This window comes from Rhinolophus sinicus, linkage group LG04 (assembly GCF_036562045.2).
Source record: "Rhinolophus sinicus isolate RSC01 linkage group LG04, ASM3656204v1, whole genome shotgun sequence".
NCBI lineage: Eukaryota > Metazoa > Chordata > Mammalia > Chiroptera > Rhinolophidae > Rhinolophus > Rhinolophus sinicus.
Window position 1 is genome coordinate 187,732,409 of NC_133754.1, and position 26,369 is coordinate 187,758,777.

General features: G+C 61.7%; 1 protein-coding gene across 1 annotated transcript in view; it reads left to right on the top strand.

Moving 5' to 3' along the window:
• Positions 1-1,450: 1,450 nt before the first annotated feature.
• NOTCH1 (notch receptor 1) overlaps positions 1,451-26,369 on the top strand; it is a 46,551-nt gene continuing 21,632 nt past the window's right edge. Inside the window, exons 1-9 of the mRNA XM_074331350.1 lie at positions 1,451-1,745; positions 3,494-3,575; positions 20,703-20,965; positions 21,548-21,886; positions 24,007-24,129; positions 24,612-24,845; positions 25,211-25,366; positions 25,519-25,704; positions 26,017-26,130. Of these exons, the coding sequence (XP_074187451.1) occupies positions 1,685-1,745; positions 3,494-3,575; positions 20,703-20,965; positions 21,548-21,886; positions 24,007-24,129; positions 24,612-24,845; positions 25,211-25,366; positions 25,519-25,704; positions 26,017-26,130 (1,558 nt within the window). The 5' untranslated portion in view covers positions 1,451-1,684. The remainder of the gene's footprint in view (positions 1,746-3,493; positions 3,576-20,702; positions 20,966-21,547; positions 21,887-24,006; positions 24,130-24,611; positions 24,846-25,210; positions 25,367-25,518; positions 25,705-26,016; positions 26,131-26,369) is intronic.

Below are 26,369 nucleotides of genomic sequence, written 5' to 3' on the forward strand. Positions count from 1 at the left end.
GAGAGAGAGAGAGAGAGAGAGAGAGAGAGAGAGAGATCACCCCTGGCTCTGGGAAGTGTCTCCAGCTTCTGCAAGGAGGCAGGGGAGGGGCGTGGCTGCCAGGGGTCTGGATTGGCTGTCCCTCCACTACTCAGAACACCATCCCAGATACTACCAGTGCCCTGAAACAGGTGTGCCAAGAAGGGTGGGCTGGGGTCAGGGGTGCAATCTGCCACTATGGCCCCCAGCTCTGCCCACCTTTCTGGGCCTCCCTGGCAAGAGCTGTTTCTCTGCCAGTCTCCAGGTTTTGTGCAGTCGTGTGGGTTCTCTTGCCCCAGTGCCCTTTCCCAGGCAAAGTCCCTCTCCACATTTCAGCCTCCCCTCTGGCATCCACCTAAGCCAGGAATTACAGGCTGGGTGGATGCGCCTCCAGCCTTCTGCCACCGCATTCACCGCCCCGTGTTAGGGTTGGGTAGGCTGTCTGTCCCCAGTGGGAGGCCATGAACTCTGGTTTCCTAGGACTATGGCAGGCATTTTGGATGCCCAGAGCTTAGTCCGCCTTGGCACAGGATGCCCAAATCTGGCATCATGGGGGGAGAAATAAATCATCAGGAAGGCGCACATGGGAAGGGCCAGGGCTGCCGGCGCTAGCTGCGCATCTGCACGACCCAAGCTTTGCCGGGCACCTCAGGTGGGAGGCTCCAGGAGAAGGGGCAGGACAGAGACCAAGGAGCATCCCGAGGCGGGTTCCTCCTGGGGGAGCGGGTGTGCAATCCATCCGGCCAGGCGTTGGCCCCAGGCTGTTCCCCTGGGGCTCCGAGAGCCCCCTTTTCAGAGACTGCGGCCGTAGCGTCACCATCCCTCTGGGTCAAATGACCCGGCAGTTTAAAGCCAGGGGTGTCTGGCTACGGTCTCCGGGAGGATTAAACCTGCGACCAAGGGGCTTCTGGGGGTGGAGCCCCTGGGTTAGGGGCGCACCCACCGACTTCTGCCAGGGTCCCGTCCCGAGCCTGGGGTCTTCCGAACTGGACTTCGGAAGCTCCTCCCCACCTCCTGGCTCTCAGCTCCCCGCAGGGAACTGCCGCTCGCAGGCTCGCTTCTCCCCACCCTGCCCTCGCCTCTGCTATTGAGATGCAAATGGTTGCCAATTGTAGCCGAGCCGGCGGCAGCCAGAGGTAGATCCTTCCGCAGTCCCAGACCAAACTTTCAGCCTCTAAAAACTTTCGAACGAGAAGTAGTCCCTAGAGCCGGCCCCCGAACCCCCGCACCGCCGTAGTCTCCAACTCCGGAGGACCCGGACTCCGGCGGTGCGCCCCAGCTTGAGGAAGCACAAGGCCGGTGGGGGCGCGCGGAGGGGCGCGGCCAGTGAGGGGGCAAGGGGTGCGGAGGGATCGGGGGGCGGGGCCAGGGGCGGGGCCGGCGGGTGGGGGCGGAGCGTAGGCCGCTCTGCGCCTCACTAGTGCCTCGGCCACCGGAGGGAGCGCAGGGGCGCGGGGTGCGGGCGCTGCTCAGCCCAGGGTCGAGCCGGGGCGTGGAGCCGGGGCCGAGTGGCCAAAAGAGTACAGCGCCGCCCGCCATCCAGGAAGGAGAGGACAGTAGCGGGCTGCCGCTCGTGGGATTTCCCGGCGCGCGCGTGTTTGTGTTAGCCCCGCCGGCCCGGCGCAGGAGGCCGCCACCGGGCGCAGCGGGCAGCCGGCGGGCAGGCATGCCGCCACTCCTGGCGCCCCTGCTCTGCCTGGCGCTGCTGCCCGCGCTCGGCGCACGAGGTAGGCGCCCGCCCACTGCGAGTCCGCAACTTTCCGCGCCCTTCGGAAACTTTGGCAGCGCCCTACTCGCGCGCCCGGAGTGGCTGGGAGCGGGCGGCCAGGGTGGGGAGCGAGGGGGACCGGGCGTCCCTGGGCGGGGGTGGGTTGGGAGGGGAACAAGCGGAGTCCAGGGCTGGGGGAGGACTGACCCTATCCCGCACCGTCTGCCCAATCAGGGTGAGCTCGTGCCGCCCGCGCCTGGAGCGGGGTTTGAATCCGGCGTGGGACGCTGAGCACCCCCGGAGGCCCAGCCCGGGGCTCGCCCTTCATTAGCTGTGCGTGGGGCTCGCCTCCGGGGCAGGCGAACTGCCTACTACTTTTCGATTTGAATCGAATTGGTTTTGGTTTCCTGTTGCTTTGGGGGCTATTTATCTTTTTTCTTCGTTTCTGGCCCACGCCAGGGGCGGATGTTGGGGCGCGGAGTGTGGGGTCCGGGGCGCCGCGTTCGCCTTCCCAGAGCGGCGCCGGCCCCGCCGGCAGCGGGGCGTGGTGGGCAGCGGGGCGCGAGGCGGGCCCGGCCTACCTACCCCGTTGGAGAGTTCGGGCAGGGCCGGGGTAAGGGGCGCAGACCCAGGACCCAGGGGTCCCGGGCTCCTGGGCATCCCGCCTGCCATGTCTACTCCCCACGCCGGTTCGCTGTCCCCTGTCCTGGCTCACAATTTGGGGGTTGGCGGGAGCGCAGAAGACTCAGCTGCGACTGCTGGGACTTTCCCTTTGCGGAGTTCAAGTTTGGAAATCTTGCCCGATGAAGAGTGGGACGTGGGGAGGGGGCTCTTACTCCTCTCTTCACGTGGAGGGGGTCTCCGAGGAATCTGGTGGTGATTAATTCAATTCCTCCAGAAGTTGGAGGGGAGAATTAGCTCTCCACTTCCAGAAGATAGAGTTCCATGTCATGCCCCCTCCCTGCCTCCTTGAGGGGCTTAATTTACACAGTCCTGGTAAGATGGGGAGGGGGGGCTTGATTAATTGATCTCTTCTTGGGAATGGGGTCAAATTCCTTTTTAATGGGGCATCTTCATTCTCCTCCCCTGGTGTATGGGGGGGGCGCCCTGAAGATGCCCGAGGGAGCAGGTATTGGGTGTCTGTGGAGGCGGGGCCAGGTCCCCAGGGTGCAGTCCCTGTGCCCCAGGAGGCCGCCCTGGCACCACAATGGGCTGCTCTGATTCCTCGGCCGGCCGGCGCTTTGTTGGCGGGTGGGGCGGCTGGCCTTGCAGCTGTCGCATTTTCCCACGAATGGGGAGCCAGAGTGGGGCCACCCCCCAGCGCCGCCCCCTCGCAGAACATGTTTGAACAGCAAGACAATCCTGGTGGCTGGATAGGGGCCCCAGCCCAGCTCGGCTCCCCAGTGAAGATGGGGTGGGGGTTGCAATGTTTGGGAGAGGGCCCAGGGCCATCTCAGGTTTTCTCCACTGCTGTCCAGGTAGCATTTCAGGCCACCACGCCCCACTTTGAGCGGGACCTGTGCACCTGCCACCCAGCCAACCTGTTCCCCCTCTCCTCCATTTCTGACTACAGATCTCTGGGTAGAATGTTGAAGCCCCTTGGGGTTCATTGAGGGAGGGTCGTCCTGAGGGCCCTTGCCCCCAGAAACCCCATTATTCACAGAGCCTCCGAGGTGAGGGGAGGGCCATGTCCCTTGGGGTGGGCCTCTCCCTCGGCTGAGAGCTCTGGTGCCTCAGCGGCTGACCTCTCCTCTTGCCCCTCCCCAGGCCTGCGGTGTTCCCAGCCCAGCGAGACCTGCTTGAATGGCGGGAAGTGTGAAGTGTTCCCCAACGGCACCGAGGCCTGTGTGTGAGTACGCGCCCCTGCGGGACCTGTTGCTTTTGTCGGGAGCTGAGCCCCTGCCTTCTGCAGCGGGGCCAGCAGGGACAGAACACTAGACCATTGTCCTTTGGAGATGGCCCAGGAGGCTGGGCGCTGTCACGTGCTACTTTTATTGGACAAAGTCAGGCAATTACTTAATCACCAGCAATTATGCTTCGTGTGGAGCTGGTCTGGTCTCTGGAAGTTCGAGCACTCCTTTGTGGGCCGCCTTGGGCTCCTGAGGTGCTAAGTGGGAATCCCTGTACCCTGTTTCTTCCTAAAGTCCCTGAGCAACAATTGACACTTGCCAGGGAGGCTGTGGCCAACTTATAGAGAGGCCCAGCCGCCACCACCCTGCCAGCTCGCTCCTCTCTGGCTTCAGGTGAAGTCTGGGAAGAGAAGTTGAAACTCCTCTTACAGGCCGCACCCATCTCCCCTGCTTGGCAGGCGGTGGGGGGAGACGGGAGTACCTGCTGCAAGTTTGGTTTCTGTCCTGGCATCTGCGACTCTGAGCCCCTCACCAACTGGCCCCTTGGCCTCCTAAGCCTTAGGTGCCAAGCTCTGAAATGGGCGGGCATTGGGGGGGGTGCATGTCTGTGGTCTGCCTGCCTGGGAGTCCAGTCAGCCTCTGGGAAGTTTTTCTCTGCCGTGGCCGATGCCCTTCAACTTGAGTTCATCCCTGATGGGAATAGTGAGGAGGTGCTTGCTGGCTGGAGAGAGGGCCCCTCCCCCTGGAGGCTGCAGAGGAAGAAGCTGCTCCCCAGCCTGGCGCGCCCTCATTCCAAGTGCCCAGGGCCTATTCCCTTGACAACCCCAGCCAGTGGGCAAGCAGCCCCCTCCTTCCCCTGCCCCCACCCTCCCCACACTGAAGCCAATTAAGCAGGTCTGTGAGCAGTTTAATGGACAAAGCGGATTGTGTCTTTGTCAGACGCTAATGAATGCACACTTTTTTTTTCTTTTTTGCTTTTTTGGGGCCTTTTTCTCCTCCTGCAGAAGCCTCATCGACGCTTGATGCCCTAAATCTTGTTTCCTTTCATTCAGAGACCGACAGCTGGGATTCAGTAGAAGTGCAGCGGCTATTGTTGGGGGAGGCGGATTAATGCTGTGTGATTAATTATGCGTAGCTTCCCAGAATGCACAGCTCCCTCCCCACCCGCCTGCTTCTGCAAGGGGCGGTGAGAGTCTCTGTAGTACTTCTGCTGTGAGGGTTTTGGGAAGACAGGAGGGGGTGCTGTGCTGGGGAAAGTGGGAGCAGTGTCTTCTCAGTGCCACCAGGGAGCAGGGACAGCCTGGCCCAGAGGACGCTGAGATCTCTCTAGGCTGAAGCCTGAGCTGCATGCTGCCTGGGCCAGAAAGGGGGTGCCTTGGGATACAAGCTGCCACGCTGTATCCCTCCCTGATGTCGGGGTGAGACACTTCAAGGGTACAGAGCGATAGTGAGATGTGCTCTCCCACTCCCAAGCCTGGACTCCTTGGGAGCCCTGCCAGCCCAAGCCAGGCCGCTGATCAGGGTTTGGGATCAGGGTTTGGGCCGAGTCTCTCCTGGGGGCCTGGTGCTCCCTCCTCCTGGCGGGAAGCCTGCCTCAGTCTGGCCTGGCACTCAGCCGAGCTCAGCCCACAGAGACCCCATTGTGCACACCCCACAGATCCACTTGGAAGGCGAGCGGAAGCGGCGTCCTCAGAGGCCCCACCTCTGGGCGGCGCCGTGTTGGAGGCGAGGGATCAGAGCCAGGCCCAGGTGTGGAGGGGCCCAGGTCCAGACTCACCTGCAGTGTGAGGGTGTTGCGGCCACTCTGGGCAGGGTTCTGGCCCCCTCCACTTCTGGAGCCTGTGCCCTCCGCTCTCGCCCCACCGTTCCCAGAGGCCCTGGGATCTCTGTTAGCATGGGAAGCCGGGCTCTCTTGGCTGAGGGGGAAGCCACCTTCTTTCCTGAAGGTGCAAGGGTGTAGGCTTCTGGAGCCCTACCGACCTGGGTATGAATCCCAGCTCTGCAGCCCCCGGTGGGTCCCTGAAAGTTCTTGGACTCTGTGCTGGTTTGCTGGCTTCCCCATGGACAGAGCGTGGGAAATGGCAGTGTCAGTGCCGGCCGGGTACGTTAATACCTGGTGAATCATGTTTCCACCCCAAAGAGAAGGAACCTTCTCCAGAAACTGCTAGTCAGGTGGCTGCAGGGCTCAGGGTTGGAAAAAGAGGTTTCTATCAGTGCAGACGCCTTCCCAGGAAGTCCCAGAGGCCGGGAGGAAAGGCTCCCCGCACGTCCCCATCCCCGTGTGTGTGGTGCTATGTGGGAGGCTGGTGGCCTGTGGGCAGGCCCTGGGGGGTCATTGCAGCCCTCTGCCCGTCTCCAGCCTCTTAGCAGACCCCCCTCAGTGTTGAGCTCCCTTCTGGCGCCTGTGCCTTCCCGCTCTCGCCCCACCATTCCCGGAGGCCCTGGGAGGTCTGCTTGTGTGGGGGCTGGGCTCTCCTGGCTGAGGGGGAAGCCACCTTCTTTCCTGAAGGCGCCAGGGTGCAGGCGTCCAGAGCCATTACTGAATGGGGCTCCCTCTCTTTCCTTTTGATTAGGGGAGGGAGAAGCTCTGTAGGGACTGCCGTCCTCTGGGTGAGTAGTGTGCATTATCGGTCTGAAAGGCTTAAGGGAGTTTCCGGTTCTGGGCTGAGAGCTGAGGTCCCCGGATGTCTGAGATGCTCCCCAGGCCTGTGAGAGAGTCAGAATTTCACTGGGGCGTCATCCTGGTGATGACAGAGATGGGGTGAGCCGTCATACCCAGAGCACTGGCAGGAGAGTCCAGGTAGCTGGTAGGTGGGGGCTTGAGTGTCCTGTGTTTGAGGCCTGGCTCCGCACCCCCATTCTCCGTGACCTTGGGTCATCGGGCCACCTGACCTGGGACTCCCCATGTGTAACATGGGTCTGATACACGATTGATCGCTCAGTGGTGGGTAATGGATGTGTGAGAATGGCGTATGGTGGGCACCGGCGAGCCTGTTTCCTCCTGCCTTCTCCTTTTGAGCTGTCAGTGCTGGTTTCAGGATCCCCATTCTAGAGTGTTTAGTTAGCTAATGAGTTAATTCAGAGAACCCAAAGGGTGCTGCCTGGTGGGCCCGGCCCGGCACTGCCTGGGAAGGGGCTCCCCGAGTCTGAGGATCTTGTTACCCACAATGGCTCTAAGCAGCGGTGCCCGCTGTCTGCTGGATTCTGCTCTAGGCACTGGCACAGCGGGCTCAGGTTAGACACGGCCCCTGTCCTCGTGGAGTTGACATCCCAGTGTGAGGGCAGGAGAGGCAATGGCATGTGCATGTGACGTGTCTGGTGGAGGTGAGCTCAGTGGGCAGGGAGCTTCCAGCAACCCCGCAGCACTGTGTGTGGATCGGGCACCGGGAAGCACACAGGAGCACGAGAGTCCTGGGTTTGGCCCCAGGGTCACACGCCCAGAACTGGGCCTGGCCCCGCCTCTTTCTTTCTTGTGTTCCTAAGCACTGCCCCTCCTGCCACAATGCCCAAGGCCCTCCCTGGCCACTCTTCGAGGAAGCAGTGCTGAGACTACGACTTCCCTTTAAAAGAGGAGGTTCAGAGGTTCAGGCGGGAAGTGGCTTGGGCGGGAAGTGACTGGGCCAGCCGCCTGACTTTGGAGGGACGGAACGGAGGAACGGAACGTTATGCATCTTCTGTCACCTGGTCTGGCTGTTTCCATTGAGTCACCTGCGAGTCTTGGGTGAAGCTGTCTTGGGTGAGGTCGGGGGAGGAACAGGTTAAGTCTCACCCTCACCCTTAGGCTGAGAATGAAAAGCCCCCCTCTAGGACTTCCTCTGTTTACACAGTGCCTCAGCTTCAAGAACACAGGGTTAGAAAAACACATGTTGAACGCACCGCGTCAACTCGAAAGTCTCACCTCCCTGCTTCCACTGTGGGGAGACATCAAGGAACATGCCTTCATTAAAGGAAGGTGCCTTCGTGGGCCAAGCCCTACCTCTGAACAGCAGCCAACATTTTTTCCATTGAAAAAAATAATGATAATATTTTTTAGAAAGAGAAAGAAAACTGCCTTTAACAGGAAGCGGGTGGGGGCAGGGCAAACAATTGACCAGGGAGCAGCTTCTAACAGGATATCTGAGCTGGGCTGGCGCTGGGGGCACAGGCTGGGTGCTGGGACCCCCCAGAGGCTCAGGTGGCAGGGGAGAGGGTCCCCAAGTGCCAGGTCGAAGCCTGAAGGCCCTGTGTGAGCCAAGACTGGCTCCCTTCCTCATTTGCTGCACCTTTGGTGGGTGGCAGTGGCTGTCGTTGGCAGATAGGGCCCACTGGACAGTGCCAGGCTGGGCTGAAGGGTTGTGCCCTCCTGGGGTGGGGAGGACACCTTTCCTGTTTCATGTCTCGTCTATAAATAGTGAAAGGATGTGGCTTTCAGAGTCGATTGAGCGTCTAGATTGCTTTCCTCAATAATGGAACGGTAATAACTCCACACACAGACAGGTGCTTTTATCTGGCATAATAAAATCCCTGGCAGACCTGTTACTCAACTGGCTCCCACCCGCTCCAGGTGTTAGCCAGCTCTGCCCTTTTTTTTTTTTTTAATGCCCAGTTTACAGGTGGGAAAAACTGAGGCTGAGTGGTTAAGAGGCTGGGCACGGGGGTGGGAATCTGAGGCCAGCTTACGTCAGCTTTCACCTTTGTGTGCAGACATAGCTAGAACTTTCCCAGGCCTTCCCAGAGGCTTTAATGAGCGGCTGGCTTCAGGGCATCATGACTGTGAGTTAGGATGTGTTGGATGTCCCTGAAGGTTCCCAGCAGGGTTGGGGCTTGGCTGTCTCTGGTTTGCTGTGCCCCCGTCAGACATGCATCTCCTCCCTGGGCCTCAATTCCCCCTCTGTACAGGAGAGGGTTGGTTAGGTGGCCCCCGAGCTCCCTTCCTGCTGTGTCCCAGTAAGACCCTGGAATGTCCCTGCAAGTACCCGGGTGGTGCTGGTGGCCAGAGGAGCTGGGGAGTCGGGCCTGGCCGTGTGACAAGGCAGGTTCCGCCAGTCTGGGGCCAGCTCTGGGCTCTGCTGTTCTCGCCACTGGGCCCTGACTGCTGGGGAGGGGGCCATGATTGACAGGTGCTCTGAGGAGGGGTGGGGAGAGGAATGCCCTTTTCCCAAGCGGCCCTCTCCTGGCATCTCCTCAAGGCCTCGCCCCACCCTGCCATGTTCTCTGAGAACACCAAGGAGTCAACAACTGGATTTTGAGGGGAATGGATATGTATATGGGTATCTTGGTGGCAAATGACGTATCATAAGTTGTGCCATTTTAGCCACTTAAAGTGTACAATCAGTGGCCGTTACTATTCATAGGGTTGTGCAGCCATTACCATGACCTAGTTCCAGAGCTTTTTCATCACCCCCGACACAAACCTCAGACCCGTTAAGCAGGCGACCCCATCTCCCATATCCCGGCCTCTGGCAAGCCCAACTCTGCTTTCTGTGTCTGGCTTTGCCTAGCCTGGATGTTTCCTGTGGATAGACTCACACAGCACATGGCTGTTTGTGTTTGGCGCCTTTCACTGAGCATGTTCCCAAGGTTCTCCTACGTCGTAGCATGTGTCGGTGCTTCACTCCCCGAAGACCGGCAGCGATTGGCCAGTGGTGGGCACTAGCATGTGAGGCCTGGAACTGTCTTGGACACAAGTCCGGTGGAGGTGGGATGGGGGTGGGGTGGATGTCTGGAAGGCTTCCTGGAAGAATTGGCACTTATTGATGGGCCTGTGTGACTGCCCACCTGGCAGTCACGGAGCCCTTGAGTAGGGCCTGGTATGTCCCCGGGTGAGTGAGTTAGGATGGCCTGGTCTGCCTGCCCCTGGCCTGCTCAGGGCTCCATGCCAGCTCGTGGGAGGGGGCTGGGGATCTGACCCCTTGCTCCTGGACACAGACAGGGTCCCCTCCAAGTTGCTCTCAGGCTCAGGAATGTTCCATATGTCCTACAGGGCACCAGAATGGTCTGGAGACCCTTGACAGAGCTGCCCCTCTGGTCAGGTGGATGTGTGCATGTTAGCATCTGGACACCTGCTCGTCCCCAGTGGGGGTGGGGGTTAGATGGCCCCCCCAGCATAGATTGCTCTCTGCATCTGTGAGACCTGTGGAATTCTGGGAACAGAAGTCCCCCTCCCCAGTGTTTCACCGTTGAGTGGTCCCTTCTCACTGTGGATCTCCTCCCCACCCTGCACTCACTGCCCTTGTGATGGAAGCATTCTGGGAAATGTGCCCTCTAAACCTCAGGGTCTGGGGTCTGGACATTGTGTCATTAACACTTTGGAGTGAATTAGTTAGATTAAGCCTTGCCTTCTGCGTCTTTGAGTGGGTGGGTGCCCATCACGTGGGTCGTGGGCACCTCCAAGGAGCCTGGCCTCCTGCCAGGCAGCCCACCCTTCTCTGCAGCTCAGGCCTCCCAGAGTCCCCAGCCTATGGGTCTTGCACTATGGGTCAAGGGCTTTCCTGTGCTGGGGGCCTCCCTTTACCTGAGCCGTTGAGGCAGCCCTGGGGGGCCAGAAGCTTCCTGGAAGGGAGCACCTGGGGTCCAGGTTTCAAGTGAGCCTGGGGGGTGTACACTGGGCAGACCTGGTCTCTGATTTCCACACCTGAGGGTCACTCAGGCACGGCTGCCATGGCCTGCCTGGCCTCCGTCTGGGAGTTCTCATGCCACAAGCTATTATAGCATCAGGCCAGGCCCAAGTGCTTCTCTGGGTCCTCCACCCCAAGAGCTTACCTCCAAGATGGGGTCCCTGACCACAGGACACTTGCTGACTCACCTGGCCCCACCTGCACAGGGCTGCTCGGGGACAGGTGGGCAGGAGGTGGGAGCTGCTCTCTCCAATGGGAAGTCAGCCAAGTCCTAGATTGGTCCGGATTTTCCCCAAAGGAGTGGCCGTGTTGTGACTCCCGTGCACCAGGTCTGAGGCTGTGACACATGCTGGCCTCGCCCTAGTGAGTGGCTGAGAGAGCTTGCCTCTGGCCTATACCGCTCGCCCCATCACTGGGCAGGGTGTCAGCTGTGTGCCTCTGAAGTGCTTGAAGTGGTTGTTCTTTTAAGCTGGGTACATGGTCCCCTTGTTGCTCTATTGACACTGTTGATTTGCTGAGCAAACTCTTCCCCCACAGGTAGCGAGAAAGGCCAGCCTCATCCAGCCCAAGCCAAGGCCTTGGGCAGGCAGGTCCCCAGTTGTCCTGTTTGTCCCGGTGTGAGGGCAGCGGACCCAGGAGAAGGGCTGGGGGTTTCAGAGGTGGCCGCGAAACATCTGACACACACCCACCCCACCTGTCACACAGCTGGAGGCTGGGAAGAAGCCCAGCTATGGTCCTTGAGCCCTGAGTGCCGAGGTGACACGCAGGCACTCGGCTGAGAAGTGAGGCAGCAGTTCGGCTCCTGGCCTCCTGCCTTCTTCACCCCACACTCATGGCCCAGCATGAGTCACAGCGAAGCCACAGGCATCTGCCCTGGGGCCCACAGGGGGACCCAGCTAGACCTGCTGTAGACCCACAGTCACTGAGTCTGCTCAGAGGGCCAGGCCCTGGGGCGGTGCTGTCGCCCCAGGTACACAGCAGATAGGCAGCTGTCTGCAGACATGACCCTGGCCATGCTGTCCCAGGCCCTCGTGGGCCCACAGCAGGGTGAGGCCTGCTGCTCGTGGATGCGTGTGAGAGAAGGTGGGCGGCCTCTGGAAAGATATGTCCATGGCTGAGCAGTGGGGACTGGGGACCCAGTCGTGGGCCTTGGGGACCTGCCTCCCACCATTTCCTCTTGGTTTTGGTTGTTGATGAGCGGAAACTACAGTTACTGGAAATGAGAGGTTTGGGGGAGAAGCCAGAGTTTTGAGTGTGTGTATTTTTCCCTGACAGCTTTTTAGTAAGAGATTCTGAGCTAAGGCTGGGTGGCAGGAAGGGTGCTCAGGCCTGGCCAAGACAGCAGCAGGGGACAGGTGGAGGCTCTGGCCACATTTCCACCTCCCTGTCTCTCCCTCCTTCCACAGAAGGCCTGAGTGAGGTGACTACCTCTGGGCCTTCTGGGGGTACCTCCCTACCATCAGCCAGGCTGGTCCTCCTGGGGTGGCCCCATGGGCAGGCTCCACACCCTCTACTTCCCCTTCTAGTGGTCAGAATGAGGGAGGCCCTGTCTGACTGAGAGCCAGATTGGGGGGGGGGCGGCGGCAGTGTGGCCCAGCGTCCATATGTGGCAGGGGCTCAGACCATGGTGACGTCCTCTCATAATGGTCCAGGACCCAGGGTCCCACACAACGCAGGTACCTGTGTTGTGTACACTTGGGCCTGGGGCAGCGATGGGGGAGGCTGCAGCCAGGTGGGTGGCCCACAGGCAGACACAGTCCAAGCTGGTTGCCCCACACTGGCTTGCCACCCCCGCCTCCATTCCAGCACGCTGCTCCCGCCACCTGATGGTGCCAGAGTCCGTGGCACAGGCCACTGAAGGACTCGCGTTTCTTGCACCGCCTGGGCGGTGTGACCTCAGGCTGCCCACTCACCTCTCTGAGCACCCCTTCCTCCTGGGGAGGATGGGGGGCCCAGGCTCCACAAGGGGTGGGAAAGCACCCCTGGGAGCTGCTGGCAGAGGCCGTCCACTGCCTGTACTGTTATTTTTAATCCAGCGTCTTATTTTGAGCTGACTGTAGATTCCCATGGGCTATAAGAAGTAGCACACTGGTCCTGTGCACCGCTCTCCCCATGGCCTCCGCGGGACCGGTCAGGTTAGTTTTACTCCATGCTGTAGCACATTCTTGCTCTGCGGCCTGGCCTCGTACAGAAAGCTCTCCCAGAGACCAGTCCAGCCCCAAGATGTGGGCAAGGTCATGCAAGGGCAGAGGGTCAAGTTCATCTCAAGAACCTCTCACTTTCCCCATGGGGAAAAGCCCCAGACAGCCCTTGACCAATGCCAGCTGGCCCAGGAGCCCTGGGTGTCCCCAGGGTCTGACGTGCAGGTCTCTGCCTCATCGGGCCTACCCGGCTTGGGTACAGCTGGCTGGATTCCGTCTTTGGGCACTTGCTGTGTCCCTAGGAGCCTCAGTGGCTGTGCTGGGCCTGGGGAGACAGTGAGGGCTGCGAGTGGGCAGCCAGGTGTGCGTGGTGGGCCTGTGTGCAAACCTAGGGGCTGGGGTGCAGGGACCGGGTGGGCTGCCAGGGTGGAGTCTAGGCAGCATGCGGCTGGTGTGACCTGGGAAAGAAGGCCAGAGAGACGGCATGGAGACTGTTGCAGGACGGGTGACCTCGAGAACCACCACGGAAGCCTGTGTCCCATGCCGCAGCTGAGAGGCAACCCACAGCCGGCCAGCCAGGGTCCCTGCTGCCCAGTCAGGGTGCCGTCCTGGGAATGGTGGAAGAATGCACAGGGGCTGGCCCTCCTTTGTCCTGCCCAGTGGCCAGCCAGGGTAGACTCCCTCCCCTCGTCCCCAGTGCCAACGGACGTCATGCCGCCTCCTGCACTGAGGGTGAGGGTGGTGACAGGTGTCCAGTGCTGGAGTGACCCTCCTGCTGGACAGAAGGGGTGCGGAGGAGCTGGGGCCCAGAGGAGCCGGTTCCCTAATTCCCAGGCCTCTCACCCAGAACCCCGCCCCCACCCTGGGTTTTGTTTCCAGCCAACCCTGTGCGGATATAAGAATGCATTGTCTGTTCTGGACTGGCCCTCTGGCTGGTCTGGGGAGATCAGGTGGTCAGGTGAGAAATCCAGGCTGCCTGGCCAGGCAGCTGGGTGCGTACTCCCCCTCCACCTGCCCTTGGAGCTCCTGCTGGCTCCTTAGCTGCCTCTAGGGGGCGGCCCTGTTCTGACAGTCTGTGACTCGCCCTCCACCCAGTCTGGCCACCATTGGTGGTGAGGAAGGTTAAGAGCTGCATTCATATCCAGGAGGTACCATGGGCATAACCTGCCTGAGCCCCAATTTTCTCATCTATGAAATGGCCCTGGTGTGCACCTGCAGGGCAGGTGCCAGAATCCAAGGAGATAAAGCTGGCAGCATCCACATGCAGGTGGCAGGGGGGTGGCCTCGCTTCTTCATTCTGGAGTCCACATATGGGTCCTTGGTTCCTCCCACTGCAGTCTCATGACGCTGGACACGGAGCTGCGGCTGTCCCTGCATGCCTGCCCACTTGTCCAGGAAAGACAGCCCTCTCCTCTCCTATAACTTCCTCCCCCCTCCCCCCCCCCCCCCCCACACACACACACACAGCATCTGCTCCTATGAGCAGAGGCAGGAAGTTGCCAGAATCATTTCTGGCTTTGGCGTGGAGCTCAGTCTGCAATTGCTGACTTAATTAATTGAGTTTTGGATTAAGCCCTCCCCGTGCACCCAGCCTCGCTAACCTGATTCCTTCACAGCCTCTGGGCTCCTCCCTGCTTAGGAGCAGAGGCCCCTGGCATTGGGGTCCCTGGCCTTCCTGGCAGTGGGGGCCGCAGACTCAACAGGCTCATCCACGTGGGTCTCGAGGGGCCATTTGGGGTTGCAGACGTTCAGGGAGGACACATATTCCAACCTTGTCTCTAGCTTGGGGCTCTGTCTTTTGGGGACCAGATGGGAAATTTCCCCCATGAATGGGGGTCAGCAGGCTTTACTCATGCCCCACAGCCCATGGGGCTCCCTTGTGACAGCGGTTCCTGGGAGACCTTGCTTGCTGGTGGTGCCTTTTGCAGTGCTGGGAGGGGCTGGCCCCCCAGCTCCCCTCCCCACCCTGTGTGAACCTGGGCTGCTCTTCCCTGCAGCTGCTCTACCTCTGCATGCGCCTTTCCGTCCCTTCAGACAGGCACTGGCTCGCTCTGGGGGGCGTGTGGGACAATGAGCGTTGGGGGCATTGTCTTGCCTGCCGTGGGAAAGGTGGCTTCCCGGGAGGGTAGGTTCTATCCCTCACACAAAAGGCTTCCCTGGGGCCAGGGCCGGGGGGCGGCCGGGGCCAGGATGGGCCCTTGCTTTTCCTGTACTTCCTCCTTCCAGCATATTTTAAACCGTTCAAAGACGCAGCTTGGGAAAGAGACTCCAGACAGAATTGCCTAGAATGCTATGAGCAGCTGTTTGGGCCGGAAGGACTGGCTGCAGGGCCCGTGGGCATGCTCCACACCCCCGCACCAGACCATGCCCCCGCTGCCGTTCTGGTCTGAAGGGTGACTGATGTTTGGGGTGGGGGGGTCTGTGCATCAGACCTGGCTGGCCCCCCCTCGGGAGCCGGGAGCAGCCTCCCCTGCAGCTTTGAGCAACCCGTGGCTGCTAAGGCTGGAGGTAGCAGCTCCACGCTGAAGCCCCCGGCTCCCGCACCCACCTGACCCCCGTGTCCACTGGCTGCCTGCAATGAAGTGGTGAAGGGGACGGGAAGCAGAAAGGGGAGAAGACTGGGAGACTCCAGGTGTCCTTTGGAGCACAGCCCAGTCCCTGGAGGGGGTCCTAGCCCATCCCTCAGACAGGTCTCTGGACAAAGGTTCCTGCAAGTTTGAAAGGAAACTGGGCCTCTCCCTGCTGTGGCTGTTTGTCCTGGGGGCTTTGGGAGGTGAGGGCAAGTGGCCTGAGCAGTAACCTGGCGGTCACTCTGTCTCCCTGAGGCTTTGTTTGGAGATTTCCCAATGGGAAGGGAAGGGGGGGGGGTATGGTGGGGAGAAGGCCAGCAGAGGTCCCCAAGCCGCTGCCTATGCTACCGGGAGCACATCACCCATTAGCAGCTGGTGCCTCCCAGAAGGCAGGGGACCCCTGCTGGGATGTGGGAGTACTGGACTGGCCTCTGACAGGGAGGGGCTGAGGTCCCAGGAACCCCCCCCAAAAAAAAACCTTGGCCCGGGGCCTTTGGGCTTCCTGACCTACTACCTCTGGGGCAGGAGTCTGTGGGCTCAGGTCTGGTACCCCTCAGTCCTGTGCTGTCCTGGCCTCAGCCTTCCGCTTTATCAGGGGTCAGGGGTGGTTCTGTTCTCCCAGGCCAGGGGTCTCAGAACCTCCTGGCTAAACAGCCCAGGGGCGAGTGGCCTGCTTGCCTGCCTGGTAGTGGCCTCTGGTTTTGTGTCCATATTGGTGGTTCGGGTGGAGGCTCTTGAGCCTTAGTGGGTCTTTGCTTAGTACTGCAGGACCAAGCTCTGGGGAGGAGGGGGCTGCACTGAGCTATCCATGCTCCCCAGCCCCTCATGAGTAGTGGACCCCGGTGACCCTGAGTTGGTTACAGTGTACAGAGCAGGAGCCCAAGGACCCCAGACTCCTTTCTGGGTAGAAGGCCTGTGAGGGGAGGCATTGCTGGTGTGGGGAGGGGCTGCTCAGCAGGCACTCTGCAGGCAGAGCCCTGCCAGGTGGGGCATAGGAGCGAACGGAGTGGGAGGGACCCCTTCTGTGTCTCCTGTGGCAGAGCCAGACCCCCACGCAGGCAGGCAGCCTGGGGATGGGTGTGTGTAGAAGAGATAACCCCCCTTTATTGCCCAGGAGGACCCACTCTGCTGCCCTGGGAGATGGGCAGATGGGCTGGGAACGGGCACTGAGAGGGGCGCCCTGTAGAGCGCAGGTGGGACGGAATCCTGCCTTTTCTGCTCCACCTGTGGCACGTCTGCTCAGGACAGGTGGAGCGGTTAAGGACAGGACGCTAAAGGCCCGCGCAGGATGGCTGACTGCGTCCAGGGGCTCCTTCCACAGCGTGCCCATGCAGGCTGCCTGATACCACGTGCGAGAGGCCAGGGACGTGCAGAGATGTCCCTTACTGAGTTGGGCCACAGGTCCTGGGCGCCAGGCAGGGCGGGTGCCTTCGTGCCAGAAAAGCCCTTGTGTCCCCCACACTTTCCTTGAGCAGATGTACGTCACTTGGTGCGCTTGGTAAATCTCACGAGAATCAAATCCAGCATTGAGTCCCCTCGGCCCAGATGGTCAGGTGGCCGGGCGATAACTCGGATATGCACGAGGACCTTCTGTGAGCACAGTACCCTGGACCCCCCGCTGCACCCCAGGCAGGCAGTGCCTGTCTTGGTGGGATAGCAGGTGGCAGACTGGGATGGAGGAACTCTCCCCCACCCCAAAAGGTCCCCTGCTTGAACTACGTGTCACCAGTCCATTGGTGGAGCCCCCAGGAAGCACCTCCTCTGGGGTATGTCTGGTTCCTCCTGTGGATGGAAGGAGGGTGCCACCCCCCCACACACACTCGCCCAGGTGCAGGGCCCACCCCCACCCCTCGGCTCAGCCCCACTGGACCGGAAACTCCTTGAGGACAGAACCTAGTAAGTCCACCCCACACTCCCTCTTCTCTTTTCCCATTTGGGGTGGAGGGAGCTGTCATCTGTCCCCTGGGGGTGGCAGATGGCCGCTTAGCTTAGAAAGGAAAACAGCACAATTTAGAATTAGTCCCGGGTGAAAGGTCGAGGCAACATCTGCCTCCGGATGCTTTCTGGAGTCGCATTTCTATGGAGTGCGTTGGGGGCAGGGGGAGCTGGGCACAGTGGAAATATTGAAGCCGGGAACAAAGCGCAGGCCAGGCTGTGGGACAACAGGCACAGCGGCCATTTGGCGCTCCTCTGGCCAGGCAGGCGTCTGCTGGAAGCCCAGCCCCCGGGCAGCCCTGCTCCTGCAGCCCCCAGCCCCACCCCTCACTCACCTGCTGCCGCCTGGGGTGCAGGGTGTGTGTGGATGGGAGAGAGGGCGAGTGGGGTAGCAGAGGCTGGGGTGACCTTCAGGAGGGAGCTGAGGAAGCGCCCCTGGCGTGGGCCCCAGGGCGCCCTGAGCTTGGCAGTGCAGTGGACAGGGCAGTTCTCCAGCCTGTGGGATGTCTGCACCTCCTGGCCTGGGTTCTCCACGCTGCCCCAGCAGCAGGGGTGGGGGGGCCGCAGGAGGCATGGGTTGGGTCACTGAGACCCTGGCCAGGCTTGGTTGGGTGTGACTTCCCTTGCCAGACCCGGGGAACCTGTCCCCACCGGGCACTTACGCTGACCCACCAGGACAGACAGATGTCGAGGACAGAATGGCCATGAGGGGCTTGGTCACCCACAGTTATGGCCCCGGCCGTGTCCTAGCAGGGGCGTTGCAGTCCCTCCCACCTTAGGGAAGTCTGGTCACTGTGGGCAGAGGAGGCGACAGTTGTGTGTCCCTGGGAAGACCCAGCGTTATGGCCAGTCTGGGAGAGAGGTGGCATGGGCTGGAGGCTGCCCAGAGCTGGAGCAGGAGCCTGGGGGTCCGGGGAGGAGGGGTCCTCAGCACTGGCCTGAAGCTGCTTCACTCCCCCCCCCTCCCCACGTCCTCCCAGCCCAGACCCTGCACACCTGGCTTGGGGAGCCCTCCCTCCGGGCAGGCCTTGGTTGCACCTTGCACCGGCACTCCCCCGCAGAGCACCTGCCTCCGCTGTCCCACCTCCCTGTGGCTCTGCCTGTCCTGTAGCTGGGGTGTTGGTGGTAGACAGCGGCCGGGCCCAGGCCCAGGCCCAGCCCACGAGCCGCCGGGATGGGCAGCATGCCTTCACGGCAGTATCCACCAGGCCTGGGCAGGAGTGGGGAGACAATGGGCCCTCTCAGCTGCTGTTACCCCAAGGAGGAGCTTCCCTGGCTGCCGCCCCACCCGCCAGGGTTGTCCCCTCCCCCCCAACGCCTGGCTGGGAGCAGCTGCTGCCTGCGTCCCCTGCCACAGGCGCACCTGCTTCCCGGCCACCCTTTGTCTATGCTGCTGACGCCGGGTTTATTGGGCGTACTTTCCCTCTGGCTAGCCCAGCATAAAGTGGCCTGGCTGGCGGTGTGCTACCGTCCAGGTGGAGTCTTCCACAGTCCTCCATGTTGGGGTCCCCATTCAGGACCGGGTGTCAGGAGAGCAGGGGGGCTGTTCACGAGGACATTGCCCCATGGCTGGAGGGTTCGGGGTGCACATCTGGTCCATTTGGGGACACCCAGTGTCCCGACACAGGGTGCTGAGCGGGGGTTTGCTGTGGTAGCAGGGGGCCCTGGGTATCCCCTGGGACCAGTGACGAGGCCCCACCCACGCAAAGTAGGGCACTGGGCAGCCTTGTTGGGTGGGTCTTCCTCTCCTTGGAGCCGGTGGGTGGGGGCACAGAGGGCCAGAGGGAGGCGGGGACCAGGCAGGCTCCCACCCCACTTTGATGACCAAGCAAGCGCCCTCTGTGCGGCACCCACTGCCTGCAGCTCCGTCAGTGGCTGGGAAAGAAGAAAGCCTTTCTCCAAGTGGGAGCGGGAGCCAGCTCCTGCCTGACAATGGGGGGCATTGATAGGTTGGGGGAGGTGCTGCCGCTGCTCCCCCACCCCCGCCCAGTGCTCCAGTCCCAGTGAGCTCAGGCCAGGACCAGGCGGCCTGTAACTGGATCCACACGGGGGTGGGGGGGTGGGGAGGGCTGCTGCCTTCCCCGGGAGTGTGGCCTTGCGGGAGCCCCAGCACAGGGGATGTGTTCCTGGGGTCTGCCTGTCACCAGGAGCAAGCCGTCCCTCCCCCTGAGTGGTAGGGGCAGATGCCTTGGTTCAGGCCTGAGTTGCCTCCTTGGGCCCTCCTAGAGGGGGCTGCTTGTTTTCTTTAAGCCAGTTGGTTTTGGACTTTTGGTTTCTGGCAACAGATGGTGGGCCGGAGTGGCCATTTTGCGTCTGCCCTGCCCTGCCCAAGCTGCAGCCACAAAAGCCTTCAGGGACACAGATGTCTCCTGGGCCGCAGGGTAGGGGGCAGCCCAGTTGCTAAGAAACATGCATATCCCAGTTCCCCAAACCACCAGTTGCCCTTCTGGGGCCGCCCTGCCCACCCATGCTGTGGGCAGAAGGGGAGGCAGTGAGGACCAGCAGGCTGGCATTTAGGTGGCCATAGCTTCAGATGCTGGCACCAGGGGCAGCCCTCCTGGGTGGGGTATGAAAGACAGATAGTACAGTGCCCAGGAGACCCTCTTCTTCATCCAGGGCACCTGAGGCTCCCGCCACCCCCCCCCCCCAAGTGGGAGAAGGCCCTGCCCACCAGTGCCCAGGGCTGTGGGTACAGCCTGGGGGCTGCCTTCCCAGGCCACTGTGGGAGGTGGAGGGGGGTGGGGGCTAGGGCCAGGGCGGGGACACGTTCTGCTTCAGAGCCTTTGCCCCTGGGAAGAGTGATGCCTGGCTGGTCCCAGAGCCTGTGCTGAGCTTTCCCGCAAGAGCAAGATCACAGGTGACTTCGGTTGGTGGTTTATGGCCCAATCTCTAGAAACTGGACCAACAGGTGGCCAAGGGGGGTCCTGGTGGGTGGGGAGTCAGGAGCCCCCTCCTGGCTCATAGGCCACTGTGCGGGAGCACAGACCTGCAAATGCAGTGGTCCTCTGCCTGCCCGGCCGGTCAGAGCTCTTGGAGGACACTCCTGGCACCTCATCCCCAGCTGTAATGCGTGTGGTTCTGATGCAGCTGATGTTGCCGGACTTCTCCTGTGAAGGGACAAGCCGTGACTTGGTGCTAAGTGCGGGTGGGATGGGGTGTTGGCCTGCGTCCCAGCGAGATCCCCATCAGGGAAGATCCTTGAAAGAATTCTATGTCCCAAAGCAAATGGTAAGCCAGTCGATCTGGTGTCTGTGGTCCTTCCACACCTGCCGTCATGTTGATACTGAAAGAAGAAAGAGTTAACTTTTTTATTACCCAGGCGAGGCATGTTCACTGTAGATAAGCTAGAGAAGTAAAAGCCCCCCAAACAAAAGATTTTACAGTGCACCCCTTCCCTCCCCTGGAGAGTGGCTGTGACTGGTCTGTGTGGCCCCTTTCTGTGGCTTGCTTGCCGAGGTGCACACCTGGTCACATGGGTGCGTTTTGAAATCAAAGTTGGGTTCTGCCAAACATCTGGGTCTGTAGCCCGTTCCCCAATGAACATGACTATTCTTTTTTAAATGGAAGTGAAATTCACTTACCATAAAATTAACCTCTTTAAGGTGTACCGTTCAGTGGCACTTGGCATATTTACGATGTTGTGTAATCATCTCCCGTCTGGTCCCAGAACACATCCACCACCCCTTGAGGAGCCCCCAGGACACCAAGCAGTCGGTCGCTGCCTGGTTTCAGGGCCCGCCCCCCTGTGCCCACTGCCTGGGTGGGGCCAGCAGCCTCTGGTGCTCCCCAAGGGGCAGCCGTGGCCCTGACAGACGCAGTGCTGAGTGGCAGGGGCAGTTGGTTGGGGGAGCCTGTGGAACTGACCGCTCTGCTGTCTGCCACAGCTGCAGCGGGGCCTTCGTGGGCCAGCGATGCCAGGCGCACAGCCCCTGCCTCAGCGCCCCCTGCAAGAACGGCGGGACGTGCCACGTGGTGGACCGTAGTGGTGCTGTGGACTACACCTGCAGCTGCCGCCTAGGCTTCTCCGGGCCCCTCTGCCTGACACCCCGAGACAACGCCTGCCTCGCCAACCCCTGCCGCAACGGTGGCACCTGCGACCTGCTGACACTCACGGAGTACAAGTGCCGCTGTCCCCCGGGCTGGTCAGGTAAGGGACCCTCAGCCAGGACGTCCCCCCGCTGCCCACGGAACGTGATGTGTGGCAGATGCCCGGCCCCTGTCTGTGGCTGGGAGAGGGTCCTGGGCTATCCTTAGGCCGTAGGGGTCTGTGGTCCAGAAATAGCTCCGAGTGTCCACCCTAGAGCCCCCATGTCCCTTCCAGCTCTGGAGTTGTCTGGTTTCGGCTGCCCTGCTCCAGGGCCCCCACGCCTCCCTGCCTCTGGGAAAAGGGACACCCCACCTTCTGTCTAGGAGTGCAGGGGCCCTCTGTCAGGAGCTGGGGTGCTGCAGTGCAGTTTTTGAGAGTGTGGGTTCCGAGGGCAGACAGGCTGGGTCAGATCTGGGGCCACCTTTGCACGCCGGTGTGTGTCCTGGGAGGGCTGGTTACTCAGCCTCTCAGAACTGCAGTCCCTTGCCTGCAGAAAGATGGCTGTGTCCTGTGGTGGGGTCCTGAGGATTAAAGAGATGATGGGTCCATTCCAGGCTGTCACCTCCCTGGTGCTTGGCGGGAGGCCCCGGCTGCAGGGCCCAGGGCAGCCGGCATGACCCTTTCATCCCGCTCACCCACCAGGGAAGATGTGCCAGCAGGCTGATCCATGCGCTTCCAATCCCTGTGCCAATGGTGGCCAGTGTCTGCCCTTCGAGGCCTCGTACATCTGTGGCTGCCCACCCAGCTTCCACGGCCCCACCTGCAGGCAGGACGTGAATGAATGTAGCCAGAACCCTGGGCCCTGCCAGAACGGCGGCACCTGCGTCAATGAGGTCGGCTCCTACCGCTGTGTGTGTCGGGCCACCCACACTGGCCGCCTCTGCGAGCTACCCTACATGCCCTGCAGCCCCTCCCCCTGCCAGAACGGGGGCACCTGCCGCCCCACGGGGGACACCACCCACGAATGCGCCTGCCTGCCAGGTACTGCCGATGGCCGGCCCCGAGGAAGGGCCAGGAGTGTGGGGATGAGCTGCCCAGTGTGGAGGAGCGCGGGGTGCCTGGGGGGGCAAGTAGGGTGCCCGGGTGGGCAGGACGGGGTGTATATCACGTGGGCAGGACCCTGGGTATCACATGGGGGGATGGTGGGTCTGGACTAAGGAATAGTTTTAGGCCTGTGTAGCACCAGGAGCCACCCCCAACCCCCACCCGCCCACTTCGAGGTGGGGTCTTTTGTGACTGGACAGCTGGGTCCATGACCCCCAATGCTCCTCCACTGTGCCAGGGACCCAGGGCCCTTGCAGCCCCCAGGAGGGGCTCCTCAGTGAGGAGTGGCCTGGGCGAGTCTGGCTGAGGAGCCTCCTTGGGCATTCCCTCCTGAGGCAGCCCCTGGGACTGTGTCCCTGCCCCGAGCCTCCTGGGGTGGCAGGCACTAGCCTGCTTCCAGCCGCTCGTGAGTCCCCCTCGTCTTGAGTTCTCTGGAACTCACTTGCAAGTTGCAAAACTCCCTCTCACCACTGGCTGCAGGGAGTACCCGCACCTGTTCAAGTTGGGGCTTCCCCCGTTTCCCGGGTGGGGCCTGGCCGAGGCTGGCACCGTCATTTCCCCCAGCGTTGGCCCTTCCCTTCCTCCTGTCCCCGCTTATCACCCGTGAGTGGGGTGGGGGTGACGGCAGGCGCAGCCCCCCTGTCCCGCCCACTGTCCCTCCAGCAGCTCCATTGTCTTGTCGTTCATATTGGTCTTCCCTCAATAGTTTTTGTTTGAGTAAATTTTGTTGCTGATGATCTAAAAATAATAATGACGAGGTTGGAAACCTCTTAAGTCTGGTGGGGAAGGGGCGAGAAAGGGGAATTGGTGGGGTGTGGGTACTGGTGGGGCACAGGGCCCGGCTGGCCTGGGGCTGACCGAGGATTACCTCAGTCCCCATGCATCCCTGGCGAGCCCTGTCCCGCTCCTGCAAAGAGGAAGTGCTCTTCTTGCCTCTGGGCTCGGGGGCCCTGTCACCGCAGCCATGCCTCTGTGTGCTGACAGACGCCAGGCACGTGCATTTCCTGCATGTCACTGGGTACTCCCCTCGCCACCTGTCTGCCGAGAGCTGCTGGCTGCTCGGCAGTCTCTGGAGAGCTGAGGGCTAAGCCCTCTGGTCAGGCCTGCCCCCAGACTCTAAGTTCCAATGCTTTCTTGGTGGCTGTGTGACCTTGAGCCTGGGACTCCCCCATGGGTCGTGGAGCCTTGGTGAGGACTGGGGGAGGTGGGATGGGTGCGTAGGGCCCCCACCAGCGGACTCTCCATGCTTGGAGCTGGTGTGTGCTGGCCCTGCCTGGGGGTGGGGTGGGCTGAGCACCTCCTGGAGAGGGTGAGCCTCCTACAGCATAAGTAGGAACCAGAGGAGCATGGTCTCTGCGCTCTGATTTTGGGGTACTCCCCAGACCACTCTGATATGCGTTTTGGATTTTCCTGGCCTCCTGCTTTTGTTCCAGGGCACCTGGGGTGGGGGGCTCGGTCTCCAAGGACAGGGGGTTCAAAGGCACCTGGGAGGGATGTTAATTAGCAACTGGCTGCAGGTCTGGCCATTGCCAGACACACCTTTCTGGGTTGATCATTGACCCACTGGGAGCTGAGTGGATTAATAGCTGACACACAGCAGGTCGGCCCCAGGCTGGGGCGGGGGTGGCCCCTGCACATTCATCCCTGGGACTGCCCACCTGCTCCTGTCTCCACCAGTTCCCAGCTTGGCAGCTCCCCAGCCCCCATGCAGCTCCTGTTCGATGGGGCACCCATGGCCGAGCACCCCCAGCACAGTGCCTGGCCCACAGGCAGTGCCCAGTTATGAGAACTCTGTGCCACAGAGGGGTTTCTGTGACAGACCCTCGGGACCTGTGTGCATGAGTCCCCATCTGTCTAGCGCCCTTTGCAAAATGATTCCTCTGAGAGGAGCATGCCGCCTGTGGGCTCTGGAGTGGGGTGCCTGGTCACAGGAGTGGGGCGTGCTGGGCACGGACTGAAAGGCCCCCAAGGCAGTGGGCATCGCAGGATGAGGGCCTCGGCTCGTGCTGCTTGACCCTGCAGGACGGCTGACTGGGCCCTGGCTCCTCCTGCTGCAGGGTTTACTGGCCAGAACTGTGAAGAGAATGTTGACGACTGTCCGGGAAACAGGTGCCAGAACGGGGGCACCTGTGTGGACGGGGTGAACACCTACAACTGCCGCTGCCCGCCGGAGTGGACAGGCACGTACATGGGGAAGCAGCGGGGGTGGTGGTCAGGGGCCCGGAGCCCGGTCCAGGTGTGACCCGGGCGATGGAGAGCCCCACCCCAGCGGTTAGCACACATGTGGCATCGGCTGGTCTGTATGGGCCAGAATCGAGCCCTGTGCCAGAATCGAGTCCCCAGGTTTGAGCCGAGCTTGCTGGGCAGGACACAGTCTGACACAGGCCCTGGCCTTGGGGGGCTTGCTGTCTGACAGGGGTGATAGATAAGCATGGAGCCCACCGCACCTATGTGCATACTTAGAGCAGGGAGACGAAAAAGCCCCCTCTGGTACCATGGGTGCAGGGGAAGAAGCAATTCTTCCTGGCGATGGGTGGACGAGTGCTCCCAGGAAGGCTTCCTGGAGGTGGTGGACCCGGCATCTGGTGGGGTGAGAGTGTCAGCCTGCAGTGGAGGGGTCTAGAGGCAGCTGCCCGGCCTAACGGGCCTGATGCCACCGCAGGCCAATATTGCACCAAGGACATGGACGAGTGCCAGCTGATGCCCAACGCCTGCCAGAACGGTGGGACTTGCCACAACTCCCACGGCGGCTACAACTGCGTGTGCGTCAATGGCTGGACCGGTGAGGACTGCAGCGAGAACATCGACGACTGTGCCAGTGCCGCCTGCTTCCACGGGGCCACCTGCCATGACCGCGTGGCCTCTTTCTACTGCGAGTGTCCCCATGGCCGCACAGGTGAGGGGGCAGGTTCTGGCGCTTTTTGCCGCCCTTGACGGGGGCCCCAGGGCCAGGTGGGACCGAGGGTGACGCCTGCCTTAGTGGACTCTCTTGTGCCAGGCCTGGCCTGCATGACCTGGCTCGGATCACAGATTGGCTTTTCAGGGCCCCCAAGGATAACCCGGGAGGGGTTTTTGTGGAGTGAAGAAGGGCAGGGGTGTCCGCGGTCAGGCCTGCTGGCCCATCCACAGGCTCTCTCGATAGCGTCGCGGTAGGAGGCCCCTCCCTGAGGAGTTTGGGTGGGGGTGGAGCCAGCTGTGGGCAGCTGGCCATTCCCAGGCCGGGAAGGGGCCATGCCTTGCTGACCACGAAGCCCTGCCCAGGTCTGCTGTGCCACCTCAATGACGCTTGCATCAGCAACCCCTGCAATGAGGGCTCCAACTGTGATACCAACCCTGTCAACGGCAAGGCCATTTGCACCTGTCCCTCTGGGTACACAGGGCCAGCCTGCATCCAGGACGTGGACGAGTGCGCGCTGGGTACGAAACGGGCGGGGGACCAGCCGGGGACAGGGATGTGGTGACGGTGGACTCTGCCCTCAGAGGGTCCCCAGTCTGGTGGGCAGGCGGGCAGGCCGTGTGTTCCAGACACCAGGGTGCTGGGAGCAGCCCTCACCGTGTTGTGCCCCCAGGTGCCAACCCCTGTGAGCACAAAGGCAAGTGCATCAACACACTGGGCTCCTTCGAGTGCCAGTGTCTGCAGGGCTACACCGGGCCTCGCTGTGAGATCGACGTCAACGAATGTGTCTCAAACCCGTGTCAAAACGACGCCACCTGCCTGGACCAGATCGGGGAGTTCCAGTGCATCTGCATGCCCGGTGCGTGGGGCCTGCCTGACGGGGAACCGAGTCGGGCCAGACGGCCCCTGGGAGCACCCCCAGCCTCCACGCCCATCAGGCCACAGCCTCCGCCAGCATCTGGGGAAACCGAGAGGGGCCAGGCCTGGAGGGCAGAGAGCGGGCCAGAGTGGGTGGGTGGGCTGCAGGAATAAGGTGTAGAGGGTGCCGGCAGTATGCTGTCGGTGGCTGGGGCTGGGCATCGCTTTCTGTGCCCAGAGCCAGCCCAGCGGGGCTGTGGTGAGGCCGCCAAGACCATGCATGGCGCTGACACTCCGTCCGCTCCACCCCCAGGCTATGAGGGCGTGCACTGCGAGGTGAACAAGGACGAGTGTGCCAGTAGCCCCTGCCTCCAGAATGGCCGCTGCCTGGACAAAATCAATGAGTTCCTGTGCGAGTGTCCCACAGGTGAGGCCTGGCCCCCCGGGATGTCCCCCTGGTCCCCCTGGGCTGTCCCCCACACGCTCCCTCTGGCAGAGGTGGGCCAGGAGCCCTGATGCCGCGCTCTGGGTGGTCTCCGCCCAGGCCCAGGCCTCATCCTGCAGGAGCCCCTCCTGTCCTTCCTACTGGGGGCCCGGGCTGCAGGGTGAGCCCTGCACCTCTGGAGTGGAAGTGGTGTTTTCAGGCTTCTCCCAATGTGCAAGGCC